Here is a 19,477-nt window from a genome sequence, read left to right on the forward strand (position 1 = left end):
TATATATATATTGCAATTACAGGTAACAGAACACAGTAATCAATGGTCATTCCTAATTGCCACCTTCCACTCGTCCACTTTTTTTTTTCTTAGTCACAGTGTCCCGTTGAATACAATGAATTTACCCTAACCTAGTGGTCACACTCTTGTTCAATAAACACAACATATTTTAATTGATGATGGCAGTTCTTAATGCTGATATAAGTTTCCAAATGCACATAAATCTGGGCTCAAAATTAAACATATTGTGGTAAATGTGCATTTGTCTTTTTTTTATATCATAACAGCAGGGATGTAAATGGAAGTCGAAGCACTAGCTGCCAAACAGCTCCATACACAGCCTTTAGACATTTTTCTCTCTGCATTAAAAGATAAATAATTCTCTCTATTTTTGTTGTAGCGTAAAAAAAAACCAAAACACAGAACAGACATATTTATATATGATCAAATACATGTATAAAAGTCCTTTATAGCGGGGGAAATGGGTATGTTTGCAATGTTGTTGTACCCACCATTCATGAAGATCTGCTTACAGTTTCCAATTAATAATTTTTATTTTAATCACTGATTTGATGTCATTGTGTTTGGTGCAACTTCCTCTCACCTCGCTTTGCAAATTTGCCGAAATCACTGTGAAAATATATTGTTCTTACCTCTGTATGAAAGAGTTGTTAACCCCTCTATGATCCAAGTCATGGCTTAATGTGGCTATCATCAAAGCAAGAATCTCAAGGTCAGTCAGCTTATTCTAAAAACAATCCAAGTTTGAAAACAGCCAGAAAAAAAAGCAACTTATTAATATGGTAATATCAAGTACAATGTCAAAAGCAATGATGATATTAGAATCCGAAATGATTCCCGTATTAAATTTAAAAAAAGTACTTGGCATAATATGGTTCTGCAACCTTGTGTGCTGACAAATTGAGGAAAAGGGTCAAATTTAGCCTCAAGAATCCCTTAATATATTACTACAAACCACTGAACAATCAGACCAAAATCAACATGAAAAATGTGCAGCAATTCATAAAATCACACAGAAGGGAAGTACTTTTTTCACACAACTGTACAGTATTTTCTATTTTCAATACGAAGCGTAACCCAGTAAATGTAAGCACTGGCAAACAATGGAAACTGGAAATCCAGCATTGAATTGAGAAGGCCACTAGGAGATCCTTCTTTAAGGTTTGAGAATATGAACAGTAAAGAATAGCACAGCTAATTCACCTGGATCTTGCCGGTTTTCAGAGCTGCAAACATACACTGGGCCGTGTTGAAAGCATGTCTCCAGTTGTGATATGCAATGTGCTTCCTGTAGTTCTTCTTCACGCTCAATATCCACCTGCAAAGGGTCTTTTTAATGAAAAACAAGAATCAAATCAGTGTGTGTTTATGTGCCTTGTTCTGGTCACTGGTATGATTAACAGGTTTGCAGCACAAGAGGTAATTCACAATAAATAGAAAATAAAATAATCATTTAAATCTCGAGCAGAGTAATTGGAAACATATATGTGGAAACTTTAGGAATATAGGACAAAGAAGCCACTTGTTTGATGTCGTTTGAAAACAATGGACATGCATTGTAAGTTTTGCATTTCTTCAAAAAAGTACATTGTTACAAAAGATGCCTAGCAGTGACATTTAGCGTGCCATCGCTACGTTTTGCTGGGTTCGCAGGGTCCATACCTCATATTTCATCTGGAAGTTCTGCACAAGGTTAAGGTCAGTGAACATTCGACTTGTGGCTAATGTGGTTTCCATGTCAGAGAGTTCAAAGTCACTGAAGTAAAAGTCTGTTAACTTAAGCGATTGTGCAGATGGCACAACAGCACCCTTTAGAAGACAAGAAACATGAATTAGCATCATTACTCCCACAGGAGTTTCTACAATAAAGAAAAATATATGAAGTTATGTGACCGGTTTATAAAGGTCATAATGTATAACGTGTAATAGATACACACTATTGCTAACAAGGGAGTATATGGGGTCGTGACAGCCAGTGATCTTATTGTTATCCATAGTCTACTCAGACCAGCTAAATTGAGTAGGCTAAAAAGGAGCAACCCATCTATGTGACTCAACTGTCATCATGACCACATTTCAAGCATAATAAATTAAACATGACTGTCAGCTTACAGTAAGGTACTGGGAAAAGCACTAACTTGTGTATTCTGAAAAATCGAACCAGAGTCAAGCTGTCTGTCAAGTTGTAAAAGACCTCAAACTTAACAAAAGCAGCGCACTCTTCTCCTTCTGTACCAGTATGTCTCAATATGTTTTAATGCTCTATAAAATCTACCGTCACTCTGTAAATAAGATGTAATAGAAAGGAGGAGTCATGTTGACCCAGAATTCTCTAAATACAATAACCTGACAGCTACCTGAATGACCAACCCAAGCAACTTAGGTTTGGCTTGAGAGTAACTCAAGAGGAGACTCTTTAGCACTTGACTCATCAAGACAGCAGCTTGACTTTTAATGAAAAGACAAGCTACTGCTTGAGTTGTCAAAAGTAAAGTCAAGTTACCTCTGGATCATTAGTGAATAGACATGCCTGTTAGCACTTTACCGACCTGTCTAAAACCCATTTATCAAATTGGGATCCAAAGAATTCCCATAATAGGATAACAGAATGTATTCAGTCATGATGTAAAGGCTGTCTTACTATTTCTTAGTGCCTATGTATGGGAATGAAAACACAAAAAATGTCAGATGTGATCTGGCAACCTTAACGATGGGTATGTTGGATCTTATATCATGGCACAGAGCTAATTAGGTTAAAAATTTTAATTGTAGGACATACTCTTATCAAAATAAACACTTTTCTTAATCCACATGGAATGACCTATCCAAGGAAGTAAATTTGTTTCTCAAACAATAGAGGGAAGACCCTTCCTATGTGGGGAATGTAAGAGGTTTTTGTTCAATCAGGAGCTAATCAGTGTGTTGAAATAAACAGTCTGTACTAAACATGAACCGATCTACAAATAACAGGTCAAATTACAAGCAGACATTCTACTTTGGGAACTATTCTCACATGCAATTATGTGGATACAACAGGGGGTGATTTGTTGGGATCCAGAAATTTTGCTGTTTGCTTTACGAACCAAATTATTTTTTGTAATTAATCCATAATATCCTGTTTATTCAGTCAGTTTTTCATTATAGCCAAAATTATTCAAGTTCAGTTTCTTAGCTCTGCAACCACTCTTTATGATAAATAAAATACAATAATACAAATGTATAGGTTTGGGTAGAGGGTTTGTTTTCCATCAAGCATTAATCTGACATAATCTTGACAGCAAGAAAAAGTCAATGTGCACTGTATAATAATGTTGTATCTACCATACCATCATCTATCAGTCTGTCTATATGTTTATACACACACACAGATTAGAGGGTTGAAACAACTAGTTTAGTTTCTAAACTAAACTATATCAGTCAGGATCTACACGCCATAGCAAATGTTATTCTTACTCACTTGACTAGCTGAATAAATTTCTGAGGTCCATTAACTAAAATAGAAACATAGACTTTGACAATGGAAAAAAAGCCATTTGACCCAAATGGGACTGCATGAAGTTTTCAGGGAAACTATAGCCTCAAGGGGCTAAATATAATAATTGAGACATGGAACCAATCTTATGCCATCACTGTTACCCCCATCCTGTGAGCAGTGGCATAGATCCCACACCACCTAAGTACTGAGGTGAAGGGGTTAAAGTGAAATTAACACTTTGGAGAGGTATGGCACCTAGCTACTCCTCCTTCCTCCCTTCATCCTGTCCTGTGCAATGGAGGAGGTTAACAATGTTAAAATAATTACTTGACAATTCTGGATGCCATTTAAGCTAAGTGTTAACCATCTTTCAATTTATAGGTTGCACCCTTTGGATGCCAAAGAGGTAGATAGGTATTTCTACTGTCCACATTCTAGCAACCAAAGGGTACGCTGGGCAGACCTTGTACCCATTACCTGGGGATTCAGATGAATAGGCAGACAGGGTACGTTTTCTTTTCTATTTTTCAGCACTTAACTACTTCTGTCCTGCAAATAAGATATGATATCTTCATCACTAAAATATAACCCCCAATGTAGCCTTACAAAAGAGAATTAAGAGTCTGTTTATGACTAATGGGAGGGAGATTTGTTTTTCACACTACTTAAATCCTCCAAAAATAATAGCTACTATGAAATATTATGTAAAAAGGAAAAAAGTTGCTTTTACCGCTGTTACCTGCAGCTCCATTGTTTCTTCTTCAGCAGCAGATGCATGATATGAAAGGATCTACAGAAAACAGATTGATCATCATCAGGTACGACATAACACGCTTTTTGAAAGATACATTTCCCTACCCCTCTGAAGTTAGAACAGACTCGTTTTAGCACTGAAACCAATCTACAGCAGTACTTTCTTTTTTACGAGATTTGTACAGTTTAATCCGTTAAGAGTCAAAGGGTTGACAAAGGGGTCTATCTATAAAACTAATTATGAATAGTGGACCCATAGTAAAAAAGTAGTTTAAGTAGTAATCTAAAACTAAACAGGCCAATTTATAAGTGGTAAATGATGAAAAGGTTAAATATTGGTAGTTATTTAAAATCAGAGCCATCAATTACCATTCTGTATCTTTGAAAAAAATCCTTCCAAGAGGTTGCTTCAATACTAATGTCACTCCCTGCCGAGTAGCGATCTACTGTGCTTATTATATTATTTACTAGCTGATGTGATTTTCTGTTAACATACGGAGATCCTGAACATAATATATAATACATTTTGAAACAGATGTGCATGGCATAACAGCTCACGTCATGTTAAGTGGGGAAGTGGAACTTCCCATACTTGTTATTTCTGACAATAATTAGTTAATGACGAGACAAGATGTGAAACAGCCAACAACCAATGCCTTCACTGTGGACTCACCTCTAATGTCACCATCTGTTTGGCCATTGCACGTTCCACAACCTCATACATCTGGGTATTCTGAATTCCCAAGCCGCAGAATATGGCAAAGGCTTCTAGAAACTGCTCATCATTTCTGTTGAAAGCCTTTATTTTGCTTGAGTTCTCATCCACTTTGTTTATAAGTTGGCAAACGCCTAAGACAAACATATCGCCAGAGACAGAATTATTACTTGAACACAGAATTAATGTGGCTTGATAAACTCAAAGAAAATTCTTTTTTTTTTCTTCTGGAAGACAATTTCTACAGGAAAGATAAAAAGACAAACATCTGTGTACAGCTTTCCAAAATGGTACTTAGTATATATACTTAGTTGGTTAGATGTACCCATCTGAAGCCTGTAAGGGCAAGGGGTTACCAGTAACCTCTTAACCAGCAGCTGGTGCTAATTATGCTATATTGTGTTATCTTTTCTTTGATTGGTTATGATCTGTTCTACCTTTATCTTTGCTGCTATGGTGACAGTAAAGGAAGATAATGCAAATATGAAGCCTCCTGTCTTGCCTTAAAATTGCCCTTGGCTAGCTATCTTTTAGTCAAGTATGGAGGTGGGAAGGCTGAGATTGGCAATTTAAAGTGAACTCTCACCATTTATTTTATTTCTAGCATCACAGTAAAGATGAGTTTTAAAAGAAATGATTTTTTTTGTTTCATGGTTCCATTATTCACAAAATATGTTTCCAGACAGCTGTATATTAATTATTTGCATGTGTACCAGCTCTGTTTATCCCAACCTTGTAGGCAAACACATTGACTGTTTATCATATTACTGTACTGATTATAGGCCACATCCTTATATTTTGGTCATCACTCTTCACCTTAGTTAGAGAGTCCATCATGACTTAAGGGGGGGGCTTTAAAAGACATTGAAGTATGGGGCTAGAATACAATATGGCCTTTAATTCATGATGTATCCTCTAACTAAGAATGAGGAGAACAGAGCGGTCCGTTGTACAGATGGACCGCGCTACCAGAAGTGCTCCATTTCATTGAGCTCAGCATAGGAAAGGTAAAAACGCACCGCTCACCATCCCGAAAATCTAAACCCTGTATCTAAACCAGTTATTAGGGTTGGGGAGAGAATAACTTTTTCACATGGGTGATATAGGTTTTGATTAACGCTTTACCTTCATTAAAGGCTGCATTTTTGTGTTTACTCACAGTGTCTGTCTAATATTAAAATTAGTTGCATGATCTGAAATATATAAATTTGACAAATAAGCAAAAATAGAAGAAGTAGGGGAGGTGGACTTATTATTATACATCACTGTATAATTCTGTGTATTTTCGCTTCCAGGAATTCACAGGTACATAAACACTTTGATTAACAGATCGCCGATTTCATTTCAAACATTTGTTTTAACCCCAGATAATTCCACAGAAAAAAAAAAGCCCGCAAATCTTAAAATGAGCTTTTATCTTTCTGAGGGCACGGCTACCACAACATTTCTTGGGAAGGACTAGCACACACCAGGCAACATATTTACATAAATGTTCCAATGGAATGGAGAGCAGAAGAAGAGGAACTGTAAACACCTTTGTATTATGACGAATAAATATAGGCCCCAGCTAGAATGGTCTCCTTCTTTAGTTTTACTTCCTGATTTTTATAGGCAGTAAAATGACGCAACATCTTTTATTTGGAGTGTAAATCCAGGTTTTCAATGACTGTCTTCAAAACAGTGGGAGAAAGGTCACTCCAAACGTGTGCCTATTACTGTTTATTACTACACTAAAAGCAAAGCAGCTACATCCAGCAGCCATGTTGTGTCTGAAAAAGTAGCGTAAAAATATTTTTTCGGTACCTATGAACTGCTTTTTTTTGTACGGACTTATATTCAGTGCTCTGGATGTAACCAATGTTTGATTCCAAAAAAAAAAACTAAAAAAAAATAAAAAAAGCGTTTAGTTGCCTAGACCAGTGTGGCAACAAAATCCATCAAATATTTGCCAATAACTGGTATATGAAAACTGCCTGTTTGGAAATAAAGAATTTTATCCACATAGTATTATATATAGGAACACTCCTTTGTATGTTTCAGTGTCAGAAACAGTGTATAAATACTACATACTGGTTATTTGCTGAGAATATGTGCTAATATGTGAATAACTAAAGATAATACCCTAGGCCTTAGTATTTTAGCTGCTTGATGATGGCCAATTTCTTGGATAAAATACATTATGAGCACTTAACGGATTATAGGATTGAGTCATTAATCTTTTGAGCAGAGCATTGTCCTGTTTTTAGCACGATTTCACAGCACTTTAGTAACTCATATGTTCAGGTCAGTGTGAGCACAAAATATTGTTTTTTGAATGCCAATCACTTGCATTAACTTTTCTAAAATGAAGACACGCAACAAATACCTATTACTTTATTCTTCTTTCCATTCTTAATGGGGGTACAAAGTAGGCTCTTTGTGTCGACGTGGGGAGTTTCTTCACTTCCATTCTGTTGGGAAAAAAAAAATACAATAGTAAATACATTTTTTACTTGCAAAGCAAGTGATAAAGTTTAGCCTGAAATTCACAGATTGGACAGCAGCGAACACAACAACACACGGCCATAATATAAGTTGCTTTGTTGGCGGCCACATTTATTAATGAAAAACTGTAGCAATTCGCGACTTAAATGTGCAGTAATTAGCCACAGAAGTCACTTGGTTCCTAATAGTGATTTCTCCAAATTTAGCACTTTATCTTATATTTGCTCAAAGTGTGCCTTGATATATATCCCCAAAGTAGATGCTATTCTCCATTGATTGAGGAATGATTAAATATAATATAAAAAGCCCCCAAAAAGTTTTGAAACACGATTAAAATAAACTAAGAACTATGAAGTTATTGCAATACTTTAACTATTAATGTAATAAAGGGAACTGTTTTTCTCCGACTAGTAGCAGTGAGTTGTAAATATTTGTTCAGCTTGAATAACTGACAGAACCGGATGCTCTCAGCAAGATCAAATATTTTAAATTACTTGAACGAAAAATTGCTAAATGTTGATACAGTCAACAAAAACATCCCTGCAGTAATAGTAATTTTAGCATTAAAAGCATAAACGGTACCTGTGGTCTCAACTTAAATAGGCAGTGCATTCCACAGCTTTACAGCCCTTACTGTGAAGAATAACCCTTTTCTCTTTAAACTTGAGCCCTGACATTGGAGTTGTGGTAAAACGGCATCTTAAGTTCTACCTGTTAGCTGCACTAGTAGTAGACGTGTGTGCGCACATATTAACATGGCAAAAAGGGACATTAACCCTTACAAGGATCATTTCTCAGTATACTAATGTCAAAAAAGAAAAGAAGAAAATTACTGATTTGTTTTCTTTAACTTTAAATTTAAGTATACAACTTTAAAATAAAATCAGAGAATGTCTTTATTCTATATATAAATGATAATTACTTACGCTCCATGAAAACCGTTTGTCCCTAGAGATGTCAGGGATATTAAGCGGTTCCATCGTGGTTGCCACATACTGAGCATACATGTAATTAATTTTGCAAACATCATACTTCCTGTAACAGAAACATAAACATACATTTGACATATCAACCATTTCTTTGTATTAGTTTAACTGAATTCCCCTACCTTTACTGTACCTCTGTACATTGTGTCTGTAAGAAACCCTTTATTATATTATTTATTAAGCGTCAACAAATTACGCAGTGCTGTGCAACTTAAATGGGACAGTTAACACATATATGACACATTTACATTAATACATGCAGACACATCAGGAGTTGAGAACCCTGCCCGTGAGCTTTCCATTTAGCCTTATGGTATTTTTATACAAAGCTCCTGGCAGGAATAGTGGGCTTTTGAGGGCTCCACTCATGAGCTTACAATCTAATTGTACTCTAAACTGCCCCCTTATGCTTAAATGAATACCTTAGTGTGTTTCACAGGTGTCCATGCTGATGGTACAGACGCCACTGGGTTCCTTACTGAACTCAACAATGGGAAAACTACTTAAGCAGTTTTATACATACACTGAGCCGGTTATGCCTATGGGAGGTATCCACCACTACGTCAAAGTACCCCAAATTTGGTGTGTACTATCTATTTTTTTATGGCTAGCTATAGGTAAAGTTTTGTGGGCACATAGTGAAACTTTTCTAATCCGTAAAAAGAGTCCCAACTGCGACAGGTGACGTCTACAGAAATGTGCCCAGAGAACTCAAGTACATTGCCAGATATTAAGTAATGGTGGGTTCACATTCAGCAGCTTTAAGATATCTTTCATCCATTAAGCTATAGGCATATAAGGACACGTGTAACTCCTAAAATCTGTTTACAACATACATAATATAGATAGCTGATATAGGGATTAATGGTTATTATATATTTTTTTTTTACTTTTAGTTAACAATTGCAGTTCAAATAAGTGAAAGAAAGCTTAATTCTCTCTATTTCCACATACTCTAATTATGAAACAGAACAAAACATGGTCCCCACAGATACAATTACACAGATCATCAGGGTAGAAAGCACCTGCGTATTTCCATTGAAAAGCACCTCCCGGATGCTGTAAAGCATTCACAAGAGAGAGCTGTGCTGACCTAAATAGCTTGCTCTGCAATTCTGTAGAGTGCTTATCGAGCAATTTTAAGAACATCTCTACTGAATAGCTACAAATCCTATTTGAATAACCAATAATTGTTGACAACTGCTCAGTTTCAGAAAAACTCTCCACGCCTGGGCTTTTTAATAATTTCAGTGCTGGTTATGATGAAATCCTAGTAAACCGTTAACTTAAATTCTCTATAATACACATCATACATCAATATACATTGGTCCCCGAGTAGTTTAGGAAAAGGTAATTCATGCGGTTTATTTAGGTAGAGACTGCCACTGTCAGACATACGTATCTCTTTGGGCAGTTTTATGTTGGTCTCTTCACTACCCGTCAGGACTAGTTAACGGAGTTAACTAGTCACAGATATAAAGGCGGCCAATATGACATGCTCAGTTTTCACTAGTCGGCTTGGAATTCCCATTATGTGGTCTGTGTTATAAAACAACACAATATTTATTATTAAGAACACAGATGGATCAGTGGGATTGACATGACTTGTCAGAAGAGAAAGAACTTGAGCAGGGCCAGTTCAACCATACAGGCAAACTAAGCAGCGTCCTGTAGTGCTAGTAGGAGATATCAGCATCTTTCCAATCTTAGCGAGGAAGAGTGAGGTGGCAGGAACATTGTTCTTCTAGAACACTAGAACACAACAACCAACCCTGAGCATGAACAAGCTAAAACGACTTCTCTCCTTCCATATTTTGGTCCTCCCATGCAAGGACTTTCCATATGCAGTGGTTAAGTCCAACAAGGCTTGAATATAATAGCTTACATTTTCAAATTCTACTACTGATTCTTCCTCAAAATTGTAATTATATATTGCCTGGAATAAAACGTTTACGCCAAAACTAAAGGTTTATGTTTTCAACGCGGTAAATTCTTTTTTAGAAACATCTATATAGTATAGGCTGTTTATTATGTTGCAATACTCTTTTTTTATGGAGTTGTTAAGTACCGTTGTTAAGAAATGCAATTGCTGGTGTTTCACTAATAATTTTTTTATCATTTTAGTGATCATTTTTTGCAATGGAAATCAGATGCAAATCGATGGCCTTCGGGAGTAAACAGAGGCAGCTGCAGGCAAATACTATAGTGAAACACTACAGGGGGGCCAGTAATAGTTCATTTCCGACAGCGCAAATGTCAAGCTTTTCAAGATCAAATTTCTATTGCAGACACCATCTATTTTTGATTGGAATTTCCTTCCCAGGCAAACATTTTTTTTTTTTTACAGATAAACCAAAACAAGAGTATTTTTTTTCTTTAATAACCGTGTTGAACCAACTGGAGATAAATACAATTAACGGAGATCAAGCTAATGTGCTAAGCAATAAACTAGTTAAAGCATCATTAGCTCATTCTCTGGCATATTGCATGGGGTAAAGAACACCACATAGCATTAGTGAGAGCATCTGGACTACAGACCTCCACCGTCCTGCCTATAGACTCCTGGGAAGCATAATGTATTGAATTATCCCAAATGGAAAGCTTTCAAATGTTATCAAGAGATGGGCCACGTAGTTTACAAAAATGCTATGTATTACACTGCACAAACTTGAGAGTTAGTTAAATAGCTATACTCTGAGTACAGGAAAACAATGCCTCATTAATAACGCTTATGCTGTCAATGTAATGCTATCAGGACTATAATGTCTGAAAAAGGACACAATATAAATTTCGGTTTTGATTGCATAAAATGGTTGGATTAAAGTTTCTATATGATCCGTCCTTTTTTCAGAGAATAGTTGTCAAAGATGAATTGCCATTCTATTCCTGATTACCTTTTTGGTATTATTATTATTATTATTATTATTATTCTATTGTTTACAGCAAAATGTGAAGCTTAATAAACGTAATGCTGAGGTACAACTATTCTGTTTAGTTTACTTAATTCAGCTACTTCCAATGATGTTATGCCAGCATTTGAGAGTCATGGGGAGTTTTTGATCGGCACCGTAATTTCAAATGGAACAACAAAAGATCCTAGTTCCATGGAAATGTTAGCTATGAATGAGTGGATTTCGTGTATTTTAAGTTTTTACAATAATTATGTTGGAGAGATCCGCTGTCTGATATACCCAGTAAATTGATCAATTGCTTTCCAACCCGGATCAAGATTTGCTAATTCTCACTTAGTAATACAAAAGGACTCTGAACTGTTTGGTGTTATAAAAACGTGGCGTCTCTATGCTATAAAAATGAATGATCATCATAACAACATTAAAAAGCAATCTCGCTAAATTGGGTTTGTAGCAGATCGCAAAAGCTAAAACAGATGATAACTATGCTGCATGATACCTAGGTGAGTTCTCTACCTTATGAGCACGGTATGCAATTAAATGTGTGTAATTTTTATACACGTATTATTTTTTTCCCCATTATCCCCCAATATTTAGTTTGAAATTACCTTTTCACTGCATCGGCAGCTTCATTCAGTTCATCAGACTCCATATGGAAAACACTGGAAAAGGTGTCCTACGAAATGTTATATTTTTATTAGTTCATTATAATGTGTCACATAAAAAAAATAAAAATTTATTTTGGGATAATCTGTCTTTCTGACAAGTGACTCCAACTATAATGTCAAAAATGCCTAAAAACAGTTATAGTTTAAGGCTGTTAAGTTGCAAATAATGTTAAAACGACACTGTCACTTAAAAATAAAAAGATTAAGAAACAGTGGAGCATAAAAAGTCCCCATAGGTCATGTTAACATTTTTAACACACCATGTAGTGTCGAGATATCCACATTTCCACCAACATTTGGGAATTGTATCTCCTTCTCTTACTTGTAGTTTTCTGCACCAGATAGCAAACATATTACACAGATAAAAGTGCAGCCAATTAGGGAAATGCTGCTTGACGCAATATGCCCAGCAGAAGAAATAGTAATACACTTTTAAATGCAATTTTATTACAAATATTTTTATTTCTATTTCTTCTTAACATACAGGGCTAAATTTTACTAAAGCACCCTGTTTAAAGGGGTCGCTCAAAGAGAAATTTTCAGGAATACAGGGAAAAAGACTTAAATGTTTACAATGCTTCTATTCTATGATAAATAATAATTTGAAACGAAATATATTTTCTCATTATTTATAAAAATACAACTGAAGAAAGACACAAAAATAACAGCCCCCAATCAAAATAACTGTGTCATGTAGCTGAGACCATACTGTGCTTGGCAGTATGTTCAGATGCAAAGAAACATGTTATCAATCGCCAATAGGGTATACAGGTCTTGGGTAAAATTTTGTATTATAAAAAACACCTTACTCTTTACTCACAGGGCACTCTTCATCCACTATGAAGATGGTGCATCTCCGGGCCTGCATGAACGACAGAATTGTTGCAGCTATTTTCTTTAAGATAACCTCCAGTGACTGTTGCTCTTCAAATATTAAGGTTGCAAGGTCTAGAAGTACCTAGATTGAAAACATGAATACGTTTATAAAAACAGCTCGCGTTTCTTCATTTTTAGCTAGGACCAAAGTAAAAATAGCCATTTACAAACATACGGTATACAGATGTTCCCATGAGTCTCGGAATTCTATATGTTGCCTGCTTCCAAATTATACAATCTGTCTCCTCCCTTATATGTGTGATCTCTCCTTTCTCTCATTTTCACCATATTTTGCCATTATTTCCTAACAAAGCCATTTCATCTCCTCAACTAACTTACAAACCAATTCCCTCAATTATCCTATCCCTTCTCCCACTGGATAAACCATTGTAGTTGCTGGTCTCCTCTTTTAGCTTCACCGTTGTCACGGGTGATGGCCTATTGAGAACGGTTAAGTGGACAGTTTAGGGAACTCGGGATCCACAGCAGAATTTCTGAGTCTTCCCGTACCTGGTTTCTCCTATTCTCAAGCAGCGACGTCTCATACAGTTGCGCATTGTGCATAACGATCCCACAGAATGCAAGGTAAGCAGAAAAATCCTAGAAGCAAACAAACAAAAAATTTAACCGTACTGCTAAACTCTAAAAAATGTATACAATGTAAACGCTGCAACCAAAGCATTAATAAATGGATGTATTGAAAATACAGTCTTCCTTTTTAGTCATCAAAATGTTTTTGAGATATTTTGGGTTAAAAGAAAATGAGTGTTCTACCCAAGGACAGTTAAGTTGAGTGGACATGAGTGGTAGCAAGATCTACATTGCTTTCCTCTTCTGATACATCTCACACCTTTCCCCTATCCCACAGTTTTGGTTGTTAGACCCAGATTAAACAAAAAATGAAATCATGCTAATCCTGAGAACAGTAAATTAAGATGAAATGTTTTCAAACAGCGCAGATTTGCAATATATAGGTTTTTCAGTCACAAAACACCATAATATAGGTTTTGTTAGCTACTTTGGCTGAAAAATGTATAAGCTTGTCAGATCTACTTAAAATAAACGGATAAAACTCACCCATCAGAAAAAGCCCTCTCCAACTTCACGTCTATCTTTGACAAAGGTATATCAGTATGTAACCATGTTAAGTCTCACCCCCAAACCCTTTTGTTAGTTACTTTAAAAGCCTGAAAATAATTGCTAAAATTAATTGATTGGATGTTTGTTTTTACTTTGTTTTTGTAGCTATGTAAATATTTTGTGACTGTAACAATTAAGATAGGTAGCTGGTCATCGAGAACATAATGGAATGAGGTTAACATTGATAAACCTAGTGGGCCCTGTCAGTGTCATTCTTTTGAATCAATATAAAAGTATTCCTGCAGCTTTCATGGTGTCAGTAAATAGATACAGGAATGTGTGCCTGGAAGCATATGTTCTATGAGACGTTGCTTGTGTGGTACCGGTGCATGTCAAACCAGATCATATAAAAAAAAAAGATCTGGTTCTTTATTCTGTAATAATATCCCGTATACCTACGTTGATTGTTTATTTCTTTACTAGGAGGTAAAAGATTTAGGGCCTTTGAGTTAATTACTATTTCACTAATTACTAATTCACCCATTGTGGTAGTGGTCAGGAAGCCTCCTAGCATCCACCCTCAAAAGATAGGCTGTATATGACTACTATTCATTAAAACGGGTCATAGCATACCTGAGACAAATTGTTACTCTTTTTCATTTCCACATATAGATCACTATCACAAATAAAATTGATATTAGAAGAACAGGAGAACATTTTTCTTGAGTTACCTTCTCATCTTGCTCTGTAAATGTTCCATTTGTTCCTGATTTCTTGTTGATTGCTTGGGCCACACCAACCACCTGATTTGATAAATTATTTTAATTAAATAACTGGTCAAAATGTCATAAAATGTACACGTTCAGCTTATACTTAAAATCCTCTGCTAAGCTTAGTGTGTGGTGAGAGTTGGCCGCTATTTAAAGTACAAGAGGTATCTTCAGCTGTTGTTCAACTGCCAATCTCATGATTTACTTGCAATTCAACAAAGCTGGAGAGATACCAGTTGGCTACTGTTGCCACAAAAATACAAAAATGGAAAGTCTCTCAATGGCTGAACAGCTGTTCACTCCTTGGACAGGTAAATGATCTTTGCCGAGAACACATAACTCCCATAAGGTCATCATGTGTCCAAGATGGTTGAAGACATGGTATAAGGTGCTGTTCCACCGATCATCTTCCAAGTACTTAAATGTCCAGACTCTTCACAGAATTAATAGTTTAATCATGAATAACATGTTTTTTTTCCCCAGGAAATGCTTAATTATCATGTGACATACAATCAAACACAGATAAGTTATTGCCATAGAAAATGAAAGAATTTGAAAAAATATTAATTTATTTTGTCATTAAACTTTTTGAAGGAAGAATAAAATGGCAGTTCCACTAAGGTTTATTTAAACAAAATACCAGGGAGCTCAGTTAATGTTCTTTTTAAACAAAACAAATAGTACTATCCAACACATTTTTTAAACAACTTTCTCCTTTAGATCATTTGATAGAGAACTTTGAAATACCTAAATACTGTGAAATCCAACAATATTACATGAAGTATATTAAATGTCAAACATAGACTGACAACACAGAAAGTTCAGGAGAATTTTCTTAAAACATAACTCATTAACGAAAAGATTCTTGGTTATTGTAACCTCGCCAGAGATCTAGAACTCAGATTATATTTAATTTGTTCATTATGCCTGCAAAATAGCTGGATTACCAAACGTGGAAAGTAAGTCAAAACTAAAGAAACCAAAGAAATAAAAAGCGTTAAACAACAAATAAATATTTGATCTAGACCTAGAGTATTTGGCACTCGGGGCGGATCCTATATTTGCGTAACTGGGAATTCTATGAATTTTGTCAGGAGACTCCTGGTCACAGCAGTGGCATTGCACCAAGCTCCAACTCCACGTTCACTTCCCTTCCAACCGAAGTGTGTGTCTTGCTACATTAGCAGGACTGCCCACAACATCAGCAGAGCCTCCTACTCACAACCTGCAAGTGGGGGCTCTAGAGCCAGGAAGTTTCCAGTTATGTATACTTGGCACCCCCTACTTAAAAATGTAAAACACACACACACTCTCACTTTCACTCTCCCACACTCTCAATCACTCTTACCCAAGTACTCTTACTCACACTGTCACCTAATCTCACTCTCTTACTCATGCCCTTGCACATTTTTACTCACCCTCTCCCACGCTTTCTCTCAATGTCTCTCAGGGCCAATTTTAATCTCCAGTACGGCCCTGAGCACATAGAAGGGTAAGTGTAGTTTTAAAAAAATGAAAGAACCTTACACACTTATATTTATCCCCAGGGGATTAAGGGTTTGCTTAATTCAACATACACACCCAGAGGTTTTACCTAAACCTAGGAGAAAAATGCAAGATGTGATTTGTAATAGATGGCATGGAATCCATGAATATCACTTAATGCAATGCCTCCCTCCTTCACAATTGTCTAAAATGATTCAGATTTGTTTTTCTTCTGAAAATGTGGCGGTTAGTGCTAAGCATTTCCCATCATTTTATGACATTTGATTATCCTCTTTTCTGTAACATTTTTTTTTTTCTTTTCTAAAATGTAATCATCCCAAGTCTTTCCCTTAGGAGTCTTTAAAAGCTCACATTGTGACTGCACAGGATGCATCTGCTTTAACACTGATCACTGTGCAAAAATATGGATCTCACAGCATTCCACAATGCTCTTAAGCCATTCTGTCCTAGTGGGCCTGGACAGCCTGTTATTCATTAAATACATGGTTACACTGAATATGTCCCTTATTAGCCAACTGTGTATTAAGTAAGATATGTATAGCAAGTCAGGTTTGACCCATGCTGGGAATTAAGAGAAGAACCGTCATTGCACTTGCTGTCAGATAGATGACCACTGATTACATTTTTGTTTTTCCAAATGTAGATCCACAGCCAGATAAGATATTTGTATGGCACTACTAGAGGTGGATGTGCCAGGCTTGGCTTGACAAGCTACATAGGAGCTGGATTAAGATTCACCTTCTGAATACCCAAGCCCTTGCTCTTCGTCATATTTGTATAAATAGGAAAAAAGCCCTATGTTGGTTATAGTACTCTATTTACTAAAGTGACATTTTAGATACTTGTGAGGAGTTGGTGCCACCTTCACTGCATTTGCATTGAACGTAGGTTAGAGCTGCTTGTCATGTGTTAGTCCTCCAATGACTTCAGTGTGCGTTTGGTTTTCAAGCTCTACTTCCAATGGTTTTGGTTGGGAACCAGGTTCAACAGGAATGAATGCTCATCATATACTGTACTTTTCAATATTTTTTGTCGCCTTCTACTGGATCAACATATATATTTACTTAGAAGGGATTAAGTTGGACTCTTTGTCATTTAAAACCTGAGGGAATGCAAATATAATTTTAATAGCAAATAATGGTTCAGTTTTACTATGAAGTTTTCCTGTCCACACATTCTTGAAGAACCTGTAATTGACTGGATTCTGGGTTAGATTTTTCTGCGTAACAAAGGAGCTACCTTGCTGTGATCTATTGAATCATTAATTCGAATTTTATTTTTTAACTATTTGTTGGAAAACAGTTTTTTCTTCCTTAGGATGATAATTCTTGGATGAAAAACACAATAATTCCCAGGTCTTCCCTAAAGTGGGTAATTAAACTTTTGAATTATTATATTTATAAAAAGATTTACTTAAATGTACTTAGATGTTTACAGTATGATAAGCATGCCTGGAAAATCTCAGGGTGAAGATTTTGCCCCAATCTCAAGGTCTCAGGGTGAAGGAGCAAATTATCAGGGTCACACAGTCTGGAGCTGACTTCTTCCTATTCTACACTGTTGGGGGTCACATATAAAACTCCCAGTTGGTGCTTTTGCTACCAGTATGTTACAGTTGATATCCCTGCATGAATGCAGGTGACTCAATAAAGTGCATCTTTAAATATTAAAAAGTCATAGTTTCCATAAGGACTGGTATTAGAGACATTTGGGTAACACATTTGGCGGGTCACTATGAAGAATATTTATGTTGGGCTATTCAAATGTTTATATTTCAAAAGCCTCAAGATCAGCTCTTTCAGAAAGTTACCAGGTATGATAATAAGGTAATAATAATTCTAATACATACATATTGCTTATTCTACGGGTTTATTAAAACTGTAGGATTTAGGAAAAAATTTATATTTTCTTCAAAAGATCAGTCTGACACCTCATTTACAATTCTGGCACATTATCTTAAGATAGAAAGTGTAGGCCAATACCTTCACCCAAATGGAGATGAAGGTTTCATTTTACAGCATGGGAATCCCCCTTTTCCTAGTTTGCCTAACAGAAAAAATATTGCTTTAGTCCAAAATTCATGCCAAAGTCAGCATTCCGTAATGCATTCATTATTGGGAAGCAGATTATGCTTAATTAATTTTGTAAAGAACAGCCATCAGCTATTAAATCATTATTGTCCATTTTCTAAATACTCTTTAGTGTCTACTCTTGAGGAGCAATTAGTTCAAACTAATCTTCTAGACACTGGAATATAAGTAGGATAGATGAGTGGAACAGCTTGTAGTTCCTACTTATTAAATCAAATAAAAAAATCTTGGATAAACCTACCAGAGGAGTTCATTGAACTGTTTTTCATTATATATATATATATATATATATATATATATATATATATATATATATACCGTACTTTAAATATAATACTTAGTACATTGTGGTGTTATGTTGTTTTTAAAAAATAGTAATAACATACAAAAACTCTTAAATCATAACATATTTCTACAATTTTTTTAATAGATTGTCCTCATAACAGGCATATTTTCAATTTCGGAGAACTAAATTCCCCCTTGCTGATGTGGTTTTTGCCTGACATGAACTTATGTAAATTACAATGTTGAACTGGAAAGCCAGCCAGCACCATGACCAGTTTGCTCTCTATTAACTGTCTAAGTAAGACAAGCCATAGTGGTCAACAAGTAACTGACCTCAACATGCATCACATTTATTAAGTACCATGACTCATGACAGCTAATTCACTTGAGATCTTGTCTGATGGTAACCACCAAATAAATAGCAGCTAAAATCAAGACCAGATACATGCCAGTCATATATCCTGGTTTTTATCCATTTTATAAAGGGCCACATTCACAGTTTATGATATAATTAAAACTTTATATAGTTTTTCTTTTTGTTATTAGCATGTTTGTGTCAAAAGGTGGTAGAACCAGCTCATTACTTTGTTTTTTTCCCTTAAGATCACTTCCTGTCATCCTTTACACCAAATGGGGACATTAACTTAGCAAAAGAGGAGAAAAAACAACAACTTGATTATTACATCTAAAGGCACTTGGCCCAAAATGACCATAGGACATAATAGTATATGTATATATGTCTGCCTGGAGTCTCCCGTGTCTGCAGGAGCCAGCATTGATGGCTTTACCTTGACAGTTGAAGTGTAATAGTGCTTGGTGCAAGCGTCTGTTACACGTCAATCCTGGTGAGTGTCTG

General features: G+C 35.8%; 1 protein-coding gene across 1 annotated transcript in view; it reads right to left on the reverse strand.

Moving 5' to 3' along the window:
* LOC149289367 (cGMP-specific 3',5'-cyclic phosphodiesterase-like) overlaps nt 1-19,477 on the reverse strand; it is a 54,639-nt gene that overhangs the window by 9,340 nt on the left and 25,822 nt on the right. The window contains exons 4-14 of the mRNA XM_089490756.1: nt 14,702-14,773; nt 13,401-13,490; nt 12,835-12,972; nt 11,955-12,022; nt 8,375-8,483; nt 7,330-7,414; nt 4,923-5,098; nt 4,227-4,286; nt 1,684-1,830; nt 1,225-1,350; nt 654-748 (exon numbers count right to left, since the gene is read on the reverse strand). Coding sequence (XP_089346882.1) covers nt 654-748; nt 1,225-1,350; nt 1,684-1,830; nt 4,227-4,286; nt 4,923-5,098; nt 7,330-7,414; nt 8,375-8,483; nt 11,955-12,022; nt 12,835-12,972; nt 13,401-13,490; nt 14,702-14,773 — 1,166 coding nt within the window. The remainder of the gene's footprint in view (nt 1-653; nt 749-1,224; nt 1,351-1,683; nt 1,831-4,226; nt 4,287-4,922; nt 5,099-7,329; nt 7,415-8,374; nt 8,484-11,954; nt 12,023-12,834; nt 12,973-13,400; nt 13,491-14,701; nt 14,774-19,477) is intronic.

The sequence above is a fragment of the Sceloporus occidentalis genome, unplaced genomic scaffold, assembly GCF_023333645.1.
Source record: "Sceloporus occidentalis isolate IW3139 unplaced genomic scaffold, rSceOcc1.0.p SCAF_46, whole genome shotgun sequence".
NCBI classification, from domain to species: Eukaryota; Metazoa; Chordata; class Lepidosauria; order Squamata; family Phrynosomatidae; genus Sceloporus; species Sceloporus occidentalis.